Consider the following 19,286-nt stretch of genomic DNA (forward strand, 5'->3'; position numbering starts at 1 on the left):
ATTGCTCTATTTAACCGTTTATATTAATGTCTATTGTGGTTAGAGCCCGTGATCGCGCCAATAATACCCTGATCTTGAGTGACTTGTGTACTCGATACTCGCGACTTGTCTGTATAATTCCTGCGCTTTACCGAATTTAGTAGTGATTACCCGCAAATTCCTATAGTCGTTATATAACTTTTCGACACCCTAGCAGATAAAGTACCGCGCTAGATAGGGGCGTTAGAAATAGCCTAAAGAGGAAAGGTTCTGCCTTTTCTACCATTTTTCTCGCTATCTTATAAGTTACCTATACTTATAATAAAATTAGTGACTTAGGCGGCGGGGCTAGATAAAGGTAGAAATATTACTAAAATGCTAACCTTCTTTAATAAGCCCTAGTTCTATAAGGCTATTACTAGTAATATCGCTAAAAATAATAATAATAAGACTAATAAAGAAGATAAATTTAATAATAAGAACCTCTTTAGGCCTCTACTGCCACGCTATTATTAGGGCTTCCTAGTAGCTAAATTAATAAGGTAGGAGCTAGTTAACAACGTCTTAGATAGGCACTTCTTTAACCTCTTCTAAATAAGGAAAGATTAGTTCTTTTAGCTTATTAATTAGCTATAAGGTAACACTATAACTAAGGCCTTATAGAGGATATTACTTAAGTTTAAAGTGCTTATTTTCTTATAGATCTATACCTTTAAAGAGCCTTAAAGGAACACTACTAGTAAGTTTAAAGTTAGCTAATTATATATCTCTTCTATTATATAATAACTATTTAAGCTAATATACGAATTATATCGCCACTTTATATAGCCTTTAGAGCTAATATACCTTATATTAAAGATTAAGCTTAATACTAAATTTAAGCCTTTTAGTAATATAATTAGTATTATTAACAGTATATATATATAGGTATATATACCTATTATAATAAGTAGAAGATAGTAAGACTAATAGGGTATTATAAGCTAGAATGTGTTTATTATAGTAACCTCTATAAGGTATTTCTTATATATAATACCTAGTATAGAAGGCTCTTTCTCTAATATAATATTATTACTAAAAGTAATTATTATAGGCTTTTATATACTAGAAAATAGGCTAATTCTTAGTAATACTAGCTTTAGTACTTAGTAAGGAATTCTCTTACTTTATAATAGGATAAGATATTATCTTTAAGACTAGATAGATACTATAAGGAAGCTTTAAATAAAGTAGGAATTATTTAACTTATAGTATGTCTAGCTTTAGGTTATTATAGAGAATGTATTTAGTTATTATAAATAGAAGTAAAAGATTATATATTTTAGCCTATTAGAGTATAAGATTAAAGACTAGGTTAATATTATATTAGTTATAACTAGCCTATTTAACTTTGTTAAACTTAATAGAAAGATAGTAGTAAAGTAAGAGGTAGAAGAAAAGGTATTACTAATAAAGGAGGAATAAGAGCGGCTTAATAAGGCGTTTATATAGCTCTAATAGTGATATAAAGGTCTTAGTATGCTAGAAGTTTAAGAGATAATAGTAGATAAGCTTTAAAAAGGTTATAATAAATATTTATAGTAATAGGATAATAAAGAAAGGAGAAATTACTATAAAGATATTATTAATTAAAAAGGAAGAGTTATTATAAGAAGTAAAGAAGTGTGTCTAAAAGTAGGGTTATTAAGTTAGCTAGTAGCTTGCCTATCTAAAAATATTATTAAAAAGCTAATTCTTACCTCCCTATTCTTTAGTTTATTCTAGACTAGTATAGTTAATAGTTCCTTACCTAAAAAATATACTATTTAAATAATCTAATTTATAACTATCTTATTATCTAATTTTTAGTAGTTTTTAACTATTTATTTAATTATAATTATACTAGGAAGCTTATAATAGTAAAAATGCTGTTTTATAATAATAGGCGCTTTCTTTACTAACAATCTAGAGCCTAATAGTGCCTAAGAAGCTAGGCGTTGGTGTGAGGTGATTAGGGAGGCTTAAGAAGTGTTATTTCTGCCTCTTCTGCCTTTAGAGGCACTTTATAAAGCTAATAACACCTCTAATAGTATAGGCGAGCTAAAAGAAGCTATAAAAATAGATCTTTCTGCCTTTAACTCTCTAATAATAATATTATTAACTTCTTTAGTGGTAGCTTTAATAGTAGCTTTAGTGGCAGCTTTAGGCCTAATAGCACACTATAGCACTAAATTCTAAAGGTTAGGTAGGTTATCTTTATCTTCTCTTTCTCCTCTTTTAATCTTAGCTTCTTAAGTTATCTATAACTTATTTAAAGCTAGCTCTTAAAGCTCTTTATTCTAAATATTAATATTATTATCTCTAATATCTTTATTAATAGGTTTATTATTATTATTAGCTTCTATAATCGCCTTTAGTACCTCTTACTATAGATTCCTCCTCTAGGCTGCTATTTAAATATACTACCTTTTAGCTACTTTACTAGTAAAGATCTTTTAATATATAATAAGTATAATACCCTTACTATAAGGTATGCTTAAAGAGATAATCCTACCGCCTATTATACTATATATATTAACTATTTTTATAGTATAGTTAGCGCTAATTTTAAATGTTCTAGTATTATTATTAACTATAGTTCCTAAGGTTAACTTAGCTGCTAAGAAGATCTTTTAGATATATTAAACATCTGTTAGGGCACCCGCAGGGCACGTTGGTTGGTAGGAGGTTATAGGCAACCAGAGGTATCACGTGCGAAGAAGCTACTATATAGCTGCGGGCTGCCGACGAGGGAGTAGCGAGGAGGCAGCGATAATTCCACCATTATTCTAAAAACCTAAGGATTATCTAGTAACTAAAGCTCTTCACTAACAGCACCTTATAGGATTATCGCTACTACCTAGTATATAGGACGCCGAACTACTTATAGCACTATAACCGAACAAATTATTACCTCGCTATAAGTAAGCAGAGAGACCGCCGTAAGAACATAACGAATAACATCGCTAGTTTAGTCCGACCCACTAAGCAGTATAGTAAGCACAGCTATTAGCTTAATAATAGTGGAGGAGATACGAGTTAGCATCTAGAAAGCAGTAAAGGAATAGAAATAAGCGTAGCTAGTAGTATACTATAAGTAGCTAGTAAAAGGGCAGCTAATTATAGTAACTCTAGAATTAGAAAACCTCTTAAAGGAACTAATTTGTAGGAAACGTATAGTAATAATAAAGCTCCTTAGTGTAGTATTTACTAGACGATCGTTTTAGGAGTATATAAGCTTTATAGTCACCTTATAAACGCACTTCTAGGCGTATATAGAAGACTATATAGATAACCTTAATAGGGTAATATATATAGTATAGTGTCTATAAGGAGAGGTATAGACGTAATAGGCCTACTACTTTACTATAACTTTATAGGGAACTTATAGGGGAGTTACCTAGGAAGACTTTAATATCTAGTATAAAGAAGAACTAGGGGATAAAAACGTTAGGGTATAGCGAGCGACCTGTGACCTCCTAAGGTATAAATATAACACTAATAAGCTAGTAAGGAAGTATCTATATTAAATAGAGAACGCCGTAATAGAGCTACTAGATCCTCTACCCCTTAGCTTCTAAATTATAATAGCTCTAAAAGGACTTAGTTATAGGCTCTAAACGGCGATAAGTAGTAGTAGTGATCTTATAACGTAGAAAAAGCTAGAGTCCTATATAGAGAACACTAAAAGAGCGGTAGGTATAACCCTATAAGCTAAAATAATCTTAAAGCCTTAACCTACTATATTAGATAAAAATAAGCTATAAAGTAACTAGAACACTATAAATATACCGCGTATTAGTAGGGACTTCTCTATAGGATGTTTTAAATATAAGGGTAACTACTTATAAAGAAACTACTTTATAGATAATTATACTATCTATAAAGGAGGAAGTTATACTACTAATAAGTATAGGGATTAGCTGAAAATTGCTAAAATAAAGCGGATAGCTTAGAGTAAGGACGTAGCGATATACCTAAATAATAGCCTAATTAAGAACCGCTAGATAAAGGAGATATAATAGGATAAGGTCTACTATTAAATCTACCCTTAATATAAGGTCGTAATAAAGGCATAAATAAGATATAGCTAAGAAGAAGTGATAATAATAATTAATATAGGGAGTGATCTAAATATTATTAATAAGCGTATAGTAGAAGGATTAGAAGTCTATAGCTTCCTTAAACTAACTGTACTAACATATCCTTTAACTAAAAAAGGAGTCTAGGTAAATAGGGAAGTTACTAAAACGCTATAAGTTATAGACGACCTTAGGCGTAGAAAGGAGATATAAGTTCCCTTCTTAGTTATAACATCCTTAGAGGACTTTATCCTTAGTTAGTAATAGATTAGAGAATAAAACGTTTTAATCTATAGTAGCCTAGACTACTAGAACTATAGTATTAATATAAAAGATATTAAGATAGTATTAAACTTAAAAGGAGCTTAAAGGGCTATAAAGAACGCTAAATTTAGGATAATACTAGTAGTAAGCTAGCCGGACCTACCTACTATAACTATAGAAGGAATATATATAAGGTTACTATAAGAATACTAGGAATTCGTAGAGCTCTTCTTACCTAAAAAAGCTATAAAGTTGCTACTATTATATAGGCCTATATACGCTATTAAACTAGAAGATAGTAAGACGCTACTATAGGGACCTATCTACCCCCTTATAGTAAGAGAGCTATATAAGCTATATAACTTTATTAATAAAGGGCTAAAATAAGGATAGATTAGAAGATCTACTAGCTTAGTAGGAGCTCTTATCTTATTTATACTAAAAAAGGGGGGAAAACTCCGCTTATATATTAATTATTATAGTTTTAACTAAATCACTAAGAAAAACAGGGCGCTACTACCCCTAATTATAGAAATAATTAATTAACTATAAGGCGCTAAGTTCTATACTAAGTTAGATATAAAAGACGCATATAGGCGGCTAAGAATCTATAAGGGCGATAAGTAGAAGATAGTATTTCGCTATTAATTCGGACACTTTAAGTACTTAGTATTACCATTTAGGCTAACTAGAGCGCCTATATTATTTTAAGAATATGTTAATACTACCTTATATAAGGATATTAATTATATCTATATTATATACCTAAACGACATTTTAGTCTTTAGTAGAGACCTTATAGACTATTTATAGTACGTTTATTAGGTCCTTATAAAGCTATATAAAACTAGACTATTTTTAAACTTAGAAAAGTGTGAGTTTAATATAAATATAGTTAAATTCCTTAGCTTTATTATTAAACCGGGTAAAATTAAAATAGATCTAGAATATATTAAAAGAGTGGCGAACTAGCCGCGACCTACTACCGTTAAAGAAATCTAGGTATTTATAGGGTTCGCAAATTTCTATAGGCGATTTATTAAGAACTTTAGTAAGATTATAACACCTCTAATAGAAAAAATAAAAGGAGGCGTACTAGTAAAATTTACGCTAAATATCTATAAATTATAGGCGTTCTAACACCTTAAGCTATTATTTAAAAAAGCGCCTATACTTATATAGTTTAATCTAAAAGCCTATATATATATAAAAATAGACATATTAGACTTTATAATTAAAGTAATACTATTATAATTATAAGGAACTTACTAGTATCTTATAGTGTTTTTATTAAGGAAGTTATAAGGAGCTAAACTAAATTACTAAATACTAGATATAAAGATACTAGTAATTTTAGTAGTATTCCGCTAATAGAGACACTACTTAGTCTACCTAATAGTAACTATTAACGTTATTATAGACTACCTAAACCACAGCTATCTTATAGAGAAGAAGACGCTATTATATAGGCAAGCAGTAATAATAGATAAACTATCTCTATATAACTTTAGAATTATTTTTAGACTAGGTAAGTATAACCCTATAAATACTTTATCGCGCTAAGTGGACTATAAAATAGATATAAATAAGCTGTGTGTAGAATAACTACTACTATAATTCTTAAACCGTTTTATATAAATAGGGAATAATAGGTATAATATAAGAATTCGCCACACTAAGACAAGCTAGAGGAGCACCTAGGTAGCTAAGAGTGATAAGTAGCTAAAGAATACGCTATAAAGAAGTAGTAATAACATAGATAACACACTAAGTAAGAAAACACTATAAGAGTAGCTACTAGCAGCCTAATAAAGAGACGTCTTTATTAAGCAAACTAAGAAAGTATTATATAATAATAGTAAGGAAGACCTAAGAATCTAAAAAGTCTACTAGATAGTAAATATAGTAGGCCTCTTAGTGAATAAAGGGAGAATCTATATACTACTTAGAGAGAGGGTAGAGATCTTATAATTATACTATAATAACCTTACTATAGGATATTAGGGAACTTACTAAACACTATATAAAGTAGCTATATCTTTCTTCTAGTAGGGAATAAGACATAATATTAATACGTATATAAAACACTATTATATATATTAAATAATAAAACCTAGAACGTATTAACTTTACGGCCTCCTTATACTATTACCGCTACTATCTCGCCTATTTAAAGAAATATTAATAGACCTTATTACTAGATTACTAAAATAATAAAGGTAATATAGTAAATATAACGTAATACTAGTAATAGTAGATAGGATAATATAATATAATATCTATATTACTATAAACACATACCTATTTAGTAATAGACTTATAGAAATCTTCTATAAGAAAATTATTATAGTATATAGAGCACCTAAAGGTATCGTTTTAGACTAAGATAGTATCTTTATATCTAGCTTTTAGAGAAGCTTTTACTACCTTATAGCGTATAAGTGGCGACTTAGTGTTATATTCTACCTATAAATAGACAGCCTAATAGAACGTATAAATTAAGCGCTAGAACACTACCTATATATATTCTATAACACTAAATAGACTAATTAGGTTAAAAAACTATTTATAGTATAATTTACTTATAATATAAGCTAGTAAGTAATAATCTATAATATATCTATAAAGTTACTACTAAGCTATACGCCTATTTACCTTTTAGTACCTACCCTAAATATAAGTAATATATAAGCTTAGGAACGTATAAAAGAAATACTTATTATATATAAAAACGCTATAAAATATATATAAGAAGCTAATAAGTAGTATATAAGATACTATAATAATAAAAAGCAGCTTAAAGAATATAAGGTAAGGGACTAGGTATTACTATTAATAAAAAATCTAAAACTAACACGACCTACCTATAAACTTATAGAGAAGTATATAAGACCTTTTTAGATTATCTTAGCGATTAGGATAGCTAAATAAGCATATAAACTAGACCTACCCTAAGGCTTAAGAATTTATAACGTATTTAACGTGTCTAGCCTTAAACTATATAATCACTATAAGAGTATAGCGCTAAATATATAAGCCCTATTTAAGAATAATAATAAGTATATAGTTAAAGAAATTATAGGGTATAAATATAACAGTAAATAAAGGCTCTTTAAAGTAAAATAGGAGGGCTATAATAATATAGAAAACTCTTAGGTTAAGCGTAATAACTTTATAGATCTAACACTACCTAAAGAGTATAAGTTAAGGCTATAGCCCTAACTATAAATTAAGTTTATAGAGTAAAAGAGATAAGAGAGAAGTGAAAAAGAAGTAGGGAAAAATAATAACTTTTATTAACGAATTTATTACTATAAACACGCTATAAAGATAGTTTAAGCTTAAATTAAGCTTATAGCACTAAAACTCCACTTTTCTTAAAAACACTTTTACCTAAGGGCTAGCGATAACATAATAAGGGCGTAGCGCCTACTCCTCCTCCTCCTCCTTATTATCCTAACTAAAATCTAGTAGGGCCAGTATTAGTAAGACCTTAATATTAAGATCTACCTATATATAAGTTAGCTTTAAAGACACTATAAGAAAGTAGTAAACTTATAGCTATAATAGCGGTAATAACGCCCTAATAGTAGGCTATTCTCATATAGAAAATCTATATGCATATAGTAGTATCAGTATAAGCGCCCTAGTCTATAGTAGTGTTAGTACGGCGCTTTAGACCCTATAAGGTTATAATAACCTTATCGGTATAACCTAACACCTTCTAAGCCTAGGTTAAAAGACCCTTAAGAATAGGGCCTTAGCGGTAAGTTAGCGGTAAAGGCGAAGGGAGAAAAGGAACTACTTACTAAATCACTATAGTAACAGGCAGCCTAGAGTGAGTTAAAAACTCACTACTTACTTATAGTAAGCGCGATATAAGGTTTGCCACCGTCTTAATAGTAAAAACACTTCTATAACTTATCTAGCTCACAGTTAGGTTATAGGGAACTAGTAGGGAAAAGGGTACTTACTATTAGTCTATAGATATTAATAAGGGGCACCCTTATTAATAAGCTGCCTAAAGTAATAGCGGTACCTAGTATCTTAACTTTAATATAAGTTAATAGTAAAAATAATATAATAAGGAAGCACTTATAGGCTAATAATATATAGACCCTTCTTATTCTTACTTATATAGAGCTATATAGTACTAAGTAGTAAGTTAGCTATAAACCCACCTTAAACTTATATAGACTTATATAAAAGGGAAAGGGGCTATAATAGGAATAGCAGACCTATAATAAGTTAGTAAGGACCTAGTAAGGAAGTAGCGAACCTATATAATAATTTCTTTTTAAAAAAAAAAAAGTTATTTAATTCTACACGCAAATTAGCTATAACCTTACTAAACTAAGTAATAAGTAAATATATAAAAAAAAAATAGTAGTAGTAAGGCGGCTAAACTTAGCAATCTATAAATTAAGTTAGCGGTAAATAAGATAATAATATATAAAGTAAATATAAAGATAATACTAAAACGTATAATTTAAGGTTATTAAAGGAAGAAAGAAAGAAGAAGTAAGAAATTAAGTCTTTAGTAGCTATTTATTATTATAAGAGCTTATTAGGGCTAGTAAGGTAGCTAAGAAGGCGAGAATAAAGGTAAAAGGCAGCTAAACTTAAGAATAGAAAGGAAGTAATAATATAAAGGCAAGTCACTACGTACACACACAGAGCACATAGCGGAGGTATAGGCTAACGCTATAATACAGGACAAATAGTACGTAATATAAGAATAAAGTGAAGCTTATTATAAAGGAGGCTAAAAGGCGTTAGAACTAAGTTAAATAAATAACGGGCTTATTATGAAGACGCTTTGACTCTATGACGTGTAAGCAGTAATATACAGGTAGTAACGACGTCGCTAAGAGAAAAGTGAATTGCGAAGCAAACCCCAGCCCCGCGACCGTATAAGAGGCGAACCTCCGAGATAGAAGCAGTACGGAGTGACAGCGTACTAGCCGCGCGTACACAGGGAAGCAGAAGGAGAGAAGGCTTCACGCCGGGACGGCGCGTGAGAAGGAAGGGCAGCCTGTCAGGGCACCCGCAGGGCACGTTGGTTAGTAGGAGGTTATAGGCAACTAGAGGTATTACGTACGAAGAAGCTACTATATAGCTGTGGGCTGCCGACGAGGGAGTAGCGAGGAGGCAGCGATAATTCCACCATCATTCTAAAAACCTAAGGATCATCTAGTGACTGAAGCTCTTCGCCGACAGCACCTTACAACATCTTTATATTTGCTGTTTATTTAGTCTATCTGCTATAGCCGCCTAATAAAGCGCTCTTTTATAGCCTCTACTAACGTATAATATACTGATTTAAGTAGTATAGGCTTCTTTATATTAATGTTATTCTCTTACTTCTACTCTAATAGTAGTCTAATAAAATATAACGTCTTATTACGCCTTTATCGTATTACAGTCTGCGGCTAGCTAGTCGATCTTTAGTTCTTTAGTGGCATCCTGACGGCGAATTCTACACCTTTCTATATAACTGCCTTATAAGGAAAAGTCCTAATAGTCTAGATTTAACGAAGGCGGTGAAGTATATTAGTGCTAATAGGGATAAGAAAGGATGTGGGCTGGTAGCGTTACTATGTGGAACGGTATGTCGGTAATCTCCCCACCTTATACGCTAACAAATTGTACCGTCAGTCACGAGTATCGAGTACACGAGTCACTCAAGATCAGGGTATAAACCTCCCTGTGCTCGCGTACGGCCGCGTACAGTATGAAAGGCATGCGAATATGGAACAAGGTTCATCAGTAGTAATACGGAATGATCCCTCCGGCGAATTCAATCAATCTTTCCAGGACCTTGAGATCACCGTCCATGGTGCCTACCTGCGAGCTCGGCACCAAGCCGCTCGGCTGTCCAACCTCGAAGCCAATTAGCCACGCGTTCTGGTCTTTGTCAATAATGACATGATCAGGTCCAGTTCCGCCCCAGACCACTTCGTTCTCGTGCAGGGCATTTATGATGAGCCTGGCCTGTGCAACCCATCTTCGTCTCGAGCGCTGCGGCGCGCCGTTGTTCACTGCAAGTCTTAGAGAAGCTGCTCCACACGGAACAAAGGTCAGTAGCAGACCAAGCACCACGTCCGGGTCGTCGCCCCGGACAACAATTCCAAGAAGACGGGGCACTCGGACCCATTCTCGCAGCTGCACGTCGCGGATCTTGCTGTATGTTGCGAGCTGCCCCTCTAGGGAGACCCCGTCCCCAGCCCTGATAAGCTTGAAGAATGCTGGAGTACCGTTGGGGAGCATGACTTTGTGGGGGACCGAGTACAAGCCATCTTGGTCGTCGAGTCGCAGGCTCACCGGCAGGTACCGTGTCCAGGAGCTGTCTATACCAGGGCGGCGAACACCGAACATGAAGCGAGTCTCCTCGCTCTCGCGTTCCGGTTTCAAAAAAAGCGTATCTGACTCGGACCCCATTAAATTGTACTCCATGGTAGGGGCGTGTAGAAAGTCGCGCAGCGTTGGTACTATGACTCTTGGCCATGGCGTCACCTCAGCATACTCGCGGAGTATAGGAGCAGCGGCTGGACCGCCCAGTCGTAAAAGTCGTCGACCGTGTATCCCTCGACTTCAATCTTCTCGGCCACCTTGAGAAAGAATTTGAATCTTTCCAGTAACAAGCGACTCGGCCTGAGGGTATATGTCCTCAGTTGAATGACATAGCACGTATAGTCGCACATTACCGCAATCCTCGCGCATCTTTCTGCCTCGACGAAGGTGAAGTCAATCACACCCCATCGTGGCGTTGCCACAGAGCTGCTGAACCAATCCTCGGACATTGCGTTTGCTGGAGTGCAGATGAGAGAGCGTAAACCAGACTTTGAGTTCATTGAGGGGAGGAAAATGCTCCTTTTAACCGCCTGGCTGCTGTGCAACTCTGCATCACGGCTCTCTCTCGTACAACGGCCGGCATTACACCTGTCACGCACCAAGTTTCTTGCGCGGCGGTACAAGACGCAGTGGTGTAACCAATCTGGAAATGTTACTTCCGCACGAGATGAACCCGAGTTCTCTCCCTTTCCCGGGTCACCGGGTTACCCGCCTGTGCCACCAGGTAAGCAAACGACCTAGCATCTACTTGCCGCTGCCTCAAGAAAATCTCTGCTTTAAAAAAAGTACTTTGGTTCTACTAACAAATCGGAGCACTCGAATTTGGTGCTTCGCATACCTTGTGCTGCTTTCTCGGTAGCCAATATGATTCAAGACCAGCTCCTGTACTCTAGTGCATCATCGCCGCAAGGAACACATCCACAACCTCGATTCCGGAGGAAGAAGCTTCCAGGGGCGGCAAGACCCCGTGGCCGTGCCAATTCCGCTTCATTCACAATGTCAGATGCGATAAAAACCGCAATTCCTTTCGCAACTGGTCTAGGAGAAGACACAATCAGGATCACGCACTTGCAGAAACGTGGACAGCCGACCGTAGGATAATTTGCGAGATTCGTCGATAATAGCTGGATACTTATTCATTTATCGCGCTTCAGCATATCTACCTGCTCTTGCAGCAACTTGTTCTTCTCCAGCAGAACCTGTAACTGCTCGACTGCGCTGAACAAAGTCCTAGACTTTGAGCAGTTTTCCCCGTCCAACCCTGGGAGAAGCTCTGCCAGCGCAGTAAAACGATCCCGTATAAGAGCGCGCCGCCTTTTCTCGTATCGTATATGGTTGCTGCGCTTCTGCTCTACTGTGAGCTTCTTGCGCTGGCGGCTGGGCCCTTGGCTGATGGCTGACAGCCCTGCTGTACCGGCTGTAGAGATGTCTTTGTCTACTTTCTTCGCAGCAGCTCGCTGGTCAAGTTCAACCTCCTTCTCTACTGATGGTGTTGGGCTGTAAGCTTGACTGCTTCTGTGCCCTGCGGAGAGCGAGACGTCCGCGTCGTCGCCGTGATCCTGCTGCCCATTCCCTTCTTCGTCCTTGTTGGGTGTCGCTTCCAAGTCAATCGTGGTCGCATCGCTCAAATTGACTTGCTGCTGTGTATATCGTTGCCCGGCGCCCAGCATCCACACACGTCCCCATTGCGCATTTTGGGCGAAGCATGCAGCTGGCAGGCCCTCCCAGGGCGGGTATGCCCAGCCCGAGAAGGCACTCTCATTTCCATTTGCAGGTACACTTTCGTTCGGGTATGTCTCTTTATACAACTGCGATGATGTCTGATTGTGTAAGTCAAAAAGCGAGCAACCCCATGTCTGTGCTCCTTGTCTGGTTGGATTTGTGATGTGAGAGTTCAACGATTCGGGTCGCGGAGGTAGGAGAGCGCCACCTTGATCTGCGCTGATGGTGCTAGTGGTGTTTTTCGTACAAATGTACTTTTGCCAAGTGAAGCAATCAGCACCGTAGTCCTGGTCCTGCAATCCTACTCCTTGATAAATTTGTTGACCATCGAAGAGGTTCTGCGCCGACTCAATAGACGTTACTGCACTCGGATATGCTTGGAAAATATTCGAAATCCTGTCATGATGGGGCATTATCGGCTAAAGCGCTATCCAAAACGTCTGGCCAAGCCTTACCTGCACGACGTTAGTTCTCATTCTGATGCAACGCGGGGAGGATTGTTGTGCGGGCGCAAGACATACATAGCTTGGGTCCGAGGTGGCTGTCGGAAAATATGGAAATATATTACAGCAAGGAAGAACTATATTGCAGCCAGGTTTAAGAGGGGAGCAATTTGTCCTGTACGAAGGGCGTGACCTGCAACAAGGCGAGCTCAAGCTATTTAATCAGTCCAATAATTGCTGATCGCGGTGATTGGTCTCTGGAGAGTGCTTGGACGAGCCCCAAGGAGCTACTGTGTGATATCAGCCAATAGGGTTTTTTTTTAAACGGTCACAGGCTCGAATGTCTTAGTTTGAACTCTAGAGCGATGTATTTATCTGGTTGAGGTAAGGATCATACGGAGACTAAAACTCAAGTACCACCTCTTCATCCAGTGGCCCTCCTTGCTCAAATGTGTTATAGCAAAATACGGAAAGCAATCACAATTGAGATAAATATACCAGGCGGGAGTGTGTAGCCAAGTAGTAACTGAACCGAGATTGCGGGTTTGCAACTTGTCTGAGGACCCCGTTTGACGGCTGTCCGCATTGCTAGCTTAGTGCCATGCCCCCGTTGTTCGTCGCCAGGACAAGTTATCTCACAACCTATTCGTTGAGCCTTTGCAATATTTGGGATATTAACTCTTCCCTTTCTCCAGGCAGATCTGCCGGGGAAGACCTGGAAGAACGCGACCTGGGCCTTCGGCGAATTTTAAAAATAGCCGAATGACACCAACTCGAACGGACCTCCCCTGCGAATTCCAAGGGCCAATCAGCAGACAGCCGAAAATGTGTCAAAACAGCCACGAAAACGCCACTAACGGCCCACTGGCACATACACACAGTTCCACAGAACTTGTACACCAATGTTACTGTGCGGTGCGGGAGAAATGCGCCGGCGAGAATTTGGCTTCATCACTGATGTCACGGTCCAAATCACCTATGGCAGCTCTAAAACACGTTGTCTCACAATGTAAAAAAAGTCATATCATCTAGCGCTATGTCAGGTTCTTAGTGGAACTCGGTTTTTTGGCGAGGATTTCTAGGCGACAGCACAATGTCCATGATCCAGTTTGTACAGTCCCGAACCATTTCCGGACTAAATTCATGGCCGACTCCTTTGTAAGTCCTATCCTCTATTCTGACCTTGCCATCGGCGTACCAGCCATCCTCTCTGATGGAGCTTTGAAGAAATTCCAAGAAGGGCTGGGTGTTGGCGTACGGCACAAGTTCATCGTCCTGACCTGAGCAAACGAGAAGCGATTTCCCCCTAATTGTCTCGTCAAAAACACTTTTCATCTCGCTCTCATCCGTGGGCAAGATTCGAAGGGGCTTAGCACTTGCCGTCCCGAATACAAAGGTTTTTGGGTCGCGCTGGAGACATTTCTCCACCAGGTCGTCGGGAAAGTAGACGCTGCCGAAAAAAGGACCGTTCAGCGGGAGCTTTGATCTTTGCGCTCGATAGTTCAGTAGCCCTGTGAGAGTTAGTCATGTTCGGAAAGCCAGAGCCGTCGCATGCAAAAGGGCAAATTCACCTGGCAGATCTGGGCAGCCGACGACAACTACTGCGGCGGCAATTCTCTGATCCCAGAGCCATGCTTGCCAAGCAATGTGCCCTCCCAAGCTCCAGCCCAAGACAAGATGTTGTTGGATTCGATCGCGGCCATAGAGCTCTTCAAAACAAGAAATCAAGGCAGACAAATCCTTCCTACCGCGCAGGACCGTTCCCAAAAGATCTATCGCATGGTTTCTGTTGCCACTTGACCACTCAAGGGTAGCTGCTCGGTCAATTAAACGGCTTCCGTGGTTTGGCAGGTCAAAAGCTAGCGCGATTACAGCGTGTTTTGGCTCAGCTATCCGCTCTTTCGCAACGTTGATGATCTGCCAAGCAAAGCTTCCCATCACCGTCCGTGAATAAGTCCTGGGATGGAGTAACCAGAGGCAAGTGATCTTGGACGCGTTGTTCACTTGATCCAGGCCATAAATATCCAGAAAGATACCTCCTAGAGAAAGCGTCGCTGGTGGCGCACCGGAACCGTTGTTAGAGACCATTTCGAACAGTAGTTAACGCCGAGCCTTTGAGAGCGGAATTGCTCAGACTTCGTTTGTAAATTTAGTTCTAGCGAGACATGACTAGTAAGTTACCTATTTATCGCAGGTGAGCGGAGGTTAGACAAAGTAGCCTCATAGCTTAGACTGCCGTAGTGGCGGCGGCCGGCTAATTGAGCAGTCGGTTAATTTTCGTGTTGACAATGCACCACTACAATTCTGGGAGTCCGAGCCCAGGCAACCCCTTCATAATTATACCGAGAGGAGCATATCAGTTGTAGAATTAGCCGCTGTGGCTTAGAGACATTTCTCACTGGCAACGGATCATTTAAATACAAGAGATTGGCAGAACATGTGCCAGCGTTGCATGATCGATATCACTCGATTCGTATTGATCAGCTAATATCTTACTACCCGCAATTGACTACATTACCCGTTATAATGAAGAACCATATGGATGGCTGGTTTTACTCACCAGCGCAGATAAAACGCTATCTCGCGACCCGCATTACGAGCTTGCAACCTCCTAGAGTAGGTCGTCTCCACTGGGGCCTTGTTAGTCTCATCCCAGCACCAAGTCCAGGTACTTACATCGCTTACAGGCCAAGATTGATAACCCTATTCGGGTACTGCGGGAAGTCAATCGTCACCAATGGCTCATGTTCAGCCTCGGATTCATCGCATGGGTTTGGGATGCTGTCGACTTGTAAGTACATTCGGAGCTACTACGGGCTGTTTTCTAATGTTGCAACAGCTTTTCTGTTTCGTAGGTTTCAGTGGCCGCGTATGGTGACTGTATCAGCTAACGTAGGCCCTAGGCTGTGCCTCACGGAAATCGCCGAGGAATTCGGAGTGGACAATGCTGCAGTATCATGGGTGAGTTACAAAAGCGAGCATATCAAATTGTTTCTAACTATCGAAGGGAATCACTGTATCATTGATGCTACGTTCCGTTGGAGCATTAGTTTTCGGCGCATGTTCGGATCGGTACGGATGCAAATGGCCTATGATGGTTGCCCTCCTCCTCTTCGTTGTTCTTGAGCTTGCCTCAGGATTCTGTCAAACGCTTTCCCAGTTCTTGGCTGTACGATCGCTATACGGAATTGCCATGGGAGGTTAGTTGCTAATTTTTCCAACAGCGCTACGTTGAAATACTGACTTGATTCGAGGCATGTTTGGACCTGCTGCGAGCACCGCACTATCCGATCTACCGTATGACGCGCGAGGTGTCTTATCCGGCCTATTTCAAAATGGCTACTCGACAGGCTATCTTCTTGCCTGTGTTTTCTACAGGGCTTTGGTTCCAACTACATCATACGGATGGAGAAGTCTTTTTTGGTTTGCTGCGGTCCCGCCACTACTAATCATGGTGTTTCGATGGTACATGCCCGAAACCGACCACTTTCAGGCTATGAAGGCGGAGCGTGAGATGAATGCTTTGGCAGAACAACAAACGGATTGCGAGCTGGACTCTACTTGGCGTGGTCGTTTTCACAAAATCGCCGCTTTTGCTAGAGAATCTGGCAAGGAAGTCAAGAAGAACTGGGTCTTGCTCATCTTCATGGTCATTCTTATGACCGCTTTCAATTCTTGCTCCCATGGGAGTCAAGATTTCTTTCCGACATTCCTGAAGAGTCAAGCGGGATTCAATTCTTCTCAGGTCGTCATCATATCCGTGGTTGGACAACTAGGATCCATCACAGGTGGGACCATTCTTGGATACATCAGCAGCTTCTCTGGCCGACGTCTCATCATGCTCATTGCATGCGTGTTCGGAGCAGCTCTTGTGCCGGCGTATATTCTGCCCCGAAGCATGGTCCTAGTATGCACAGCGTTCTTCGAACAGGCATTTGTGGGCGGTGTCTGGGGCCCTGTGCCTGTTTATCTCATGGAACTGGCACCTGCTACCTTGCGAACAACTGTCGTAGGCTTGACATATCAGCTAGGCAATCTCGCCTCATCCGGCTCCGCGACGATCCAGGCGATCATTGGTGAGAAGTACAAACTTTCTCCTGGACCTTCGGGGCAGCAGAGATTCGATTATGGAAGGGTCATTGCCATTTTCATCGGGGCGGTTTGGGGTGTTCTTTTTCTACTCCTTCTACTCGGTCCAGAAATGACCGAAAGTGAGCGCCAGGAAGAGGCACAGCATACTCGGGACCGCACCGATGACAGAATCGAAGAGACTGTCAAAAAGGACGCTCGGCACATTGAGAAAGCCATTGAGTAGTATTTGTTTACGTGGGGTTTTTGGCCTCAGATTTGGGTAGCTGAATTACCCTTGACATGGTCTCTTTTGCTTGCAAGGCATTTCCTAGTTTAAAGTTTTAGCATTTAATTGTCAATTGCATTGATTTTTCCTTAATCATCTACTCCAGCGATACCGTAGAGCGGTGTCTTTGGTATAGCAAAAGAGCCATAGCCGAGTCGAAGTGGTTGTCTCGTTACTGCCAGCCCACAATGAGCACCGCTTCGGCAGATCGCAAAACTCGACCCCAATATAGGGTACTACCGAACTGGCTCGTAAACAAGTGGTAATCGGCGAGTGCTTTGTGACATTTAGAGGGAACGCCAAGCAGCTTGATGAGCAGGAGATCCACTCTTTCAACTGCAATTCTTGAATACATGCATGTATCAGTCGGATTTTGAGCGGCGCGTGGCGGTGGCTTGCAACGCGCAGAATTCGGAGTGAGCAAATCCGGGGTGCATGGAACCGGTTGGCAGGGTCTTGGTCCAGCAGAAATCTAGCGGGCAGAAACGCCAAGACCCGAGGAGATCACTCAAGCCACTGGTGCTGTTTCCCCGCAGGCTTCAAAGCACGAGTCCGATTAAATAGCCGTACTGTGTTCTCCCTGGCGTGTTGTGGAGTAACGGTCCGCCGCTGTCCTTGAAGCCGGCTAATTTCTGCGTTAGTATGAAATGAAGAAAGCGCCGAGTCAGTGGTCAATTTTGCAACTCGCTACCAGGGTACAATGATCCACCAGAGGAGGTCCAGCCCAACCTTGCGGATGTAGATTACCCCGGAATTAGAAGCCTTATTTGTTGGTTTCGGCAGTTCCAAATGCATGGGCTCGTAGGTCAAGAAAATAAGAAAAGAGGGAACCACCCAGCGCCTCTCGGTCGGCGCCCGCGTTTTGACATAACCACGTGCATCCCATCGTGGCAGTCGCACCAACATCACCAACATCAACGATAACAGAACAAAATTAACCGAGCCAAAAAAAAACTACCCCGGACATCGGCTCATCCCACGAGATCTTCATGACGGTGGACTTGAATTATCTATAAATGACGCGCAATTTCTAGCAGGAACAGCAACATTAAAAAATCACTTCTCTCAGCGACACAAGCAAGCGGCACATCAACTGTTCAAAGCCAATTCCAGTTCAATTCAGAAGAAATGTATCCGTCCACCATGTCCAGCGGCCTCATGGCTACCTTGTCACTGTCTGGCCTGGCACTTGGACATCCTACACGCGACGTCAGCTGCGATCCGATCCATCTGCTCGTCGCCCGTGGTAGCAACGAGAAAGCCGGCCCTGGCCAGTTGCTTTCGCTGGCCAACGACATCATCGCAGCAAATCCCGGAGCAACGTATGAGTCCATTGACTATCCGGCCATCTTGAACCCTTATGGGCCATCTGTGAAGCAGGGCACCGTGGCTGTTAAGCAGCAGCTCACCGACTATGTGAAAAGCTGCCCTGATTCAAAGATTGTGCTCCTTGGCTACTCCCAGGGAGCTCAGATCACTGGTGATGCGCTCTGCGGTGGTGATGCCGCTGGCACCGGGCCAGTCACACCACCAATCGATGCGGCCATTGCTAGCCATGGTAGAGTTAGCCCAGAGCCCAAATACACTTCAGAGTCTAACACGACATGCAGTTACTGCTATTGTTTGGTATGGCGATCCCCGCCATAACGTGAGCGCCTCCTATGACCAAGGAACTGCTACTACTGATGGGGTGAGTTCTCCGAACAGTTTTGTCCATGGTGGAAGTCCAACGCTAACTAATTTAGCTTTATGTCCGTCCTGCTTCCCAGTCTTGTGACGCGTTCTCGGACTTGATTGCATCATACTGCGACTTGGGCGACCCCTATTGTTCTGTTGGCAACAATGTGTGGGTTCATTTGACGTACCCTTCCAGGCACGACTGGCCGGCAGCAGCTTTTGTCAATGCAAAGCTCGCAGGTTAACAAAAGAGCCTCAAATTGCGGCGGCGAAGTTCTAGAACATTTGGCACTGTCATGCTCATAGGCTCCTCTCATAGAAATTGTTAAGACTTCAACAGCTCAATTATACAGACTCACTCGCTGAAGAGTGCTACCCTTGACTAGCAAT

The 19,286-nt window shown here is 40.2% G+C and overlaps 5 protein-coding genes across 5 annotated transcripts; 2 read left to right on the top strand and 3 right to left on the bottom strand.

Annotated features, from left to right (window-relative positions):
* Positions 1–10,109: 10,109 nt before the first annotated feature.
* On the bottom strand, positions 10,110–10,799 carry LMH87_001582 (uncharacterized protein; the record flags this gene model as incomplete). The annotated part of the gene is made up of 1 exon (XM_056192877.1): positions 10,110–10,799. The coding sequence occupies one exon, from the start codon at positions 10,797–10,799 to the stop codon at positions 10,110–10,112; it is 690 nt and encodes a 229-aa protein (XP_056049970.1).
* Positions 10,800–11,833: 1,034 nt separating this feature from the next.
* On the bottom strand, positions 11,834–12,895 carry LMH87_001583 (uncharacterized protein; the record flags this gene model as incomplete). Its single annotated transcript, XM_056192878.1, has 3 exons — positions 11,834–12,720; positions 12,782–12,815; positions 12,875–12,895. 3 exons carry the CDS (start codon positions 12,893–12,895, stop codon positions 11,834–11,836), a joined length of 942 nt encoding a protein of 313 aa, XP_056049971.1.
* A 1,014-nt stretch (positions 12,896–13,909) lies between these two features.
* On the bottom strand, positions 13,910–14,950 carry LMH87_001584 (uncharacterized protein; the record flags this gene model as incomplete). Its single annotated transcript, XM_056192880.1, has 2 exons — positions 13,910–14,373; positions 14,434–14,950. The coding sequence occupies 2 exons, from the start codon at positions 14,948–14,950 to the stop codon at positions 13,910–13,912; spliced, it is 981 nt and encodes a 326-aa protein (XP_056049972.1).
* Positions 14,951–15,388: 438 nt separating this feature from the next.
* Positions 15,389–17,177, top strand: LMH87_001585 (uncharacterized protein; the record flags this gene model as incomplete). Its single annotated transcript, XM_056192881.1, has 5 exons — positions 15,389–15,478; positions 15,550–15,653; positions 15,766–15,823; positions 15,870–16,062; positions 16,117–17,177. 5 exons carry the CDS (start codon positions 15,389–15,391, stop codon positions 17,175–17,177), a joined length of 1,506 nt encoding a protein of 501 aa, XP_056049973.1.
* A 1,170-nt stretch (positions 17,178–18,347) lies between these two features.
* LMH87_001586 (uncharacterized protein) lies at positions 18,348–19,141 on the top strand (the record flags this gene model as incomplete). Its single annotated transcript, XM_056192882.1, has 3 exons — positions 18,348–18,777; positions 18,830–18,909; positions 18,965–19,141. The coding sequence occupies 3 exons, from the start codon at positions 18,348–18,350 to the stop codon at positions 19,139–19,141; spliced, it is 687 nt and encodes a 228-aa protein (XP_056049974.1).
* Between the last annotated feature and the right edge of the window lie 145 nt (positions 19,142–19,286).

The sequence above is a fragment of the Akanthomyces muscarius genome, chromosome 3 (genome assembly GCF_028009165.1).
Source record: "Akanthomyces muscarius strain Ve6 chromosome 3, whole genome shotgun sequence".
NCBI classification, from domain to species: domain Eukaryota; kingdom Fungi; phylum Ascomycota; class Sordariomycetes; order Hypocreales; family Cordycipitaceae; genus Akanthomyces; species Akanthomyces muscarius.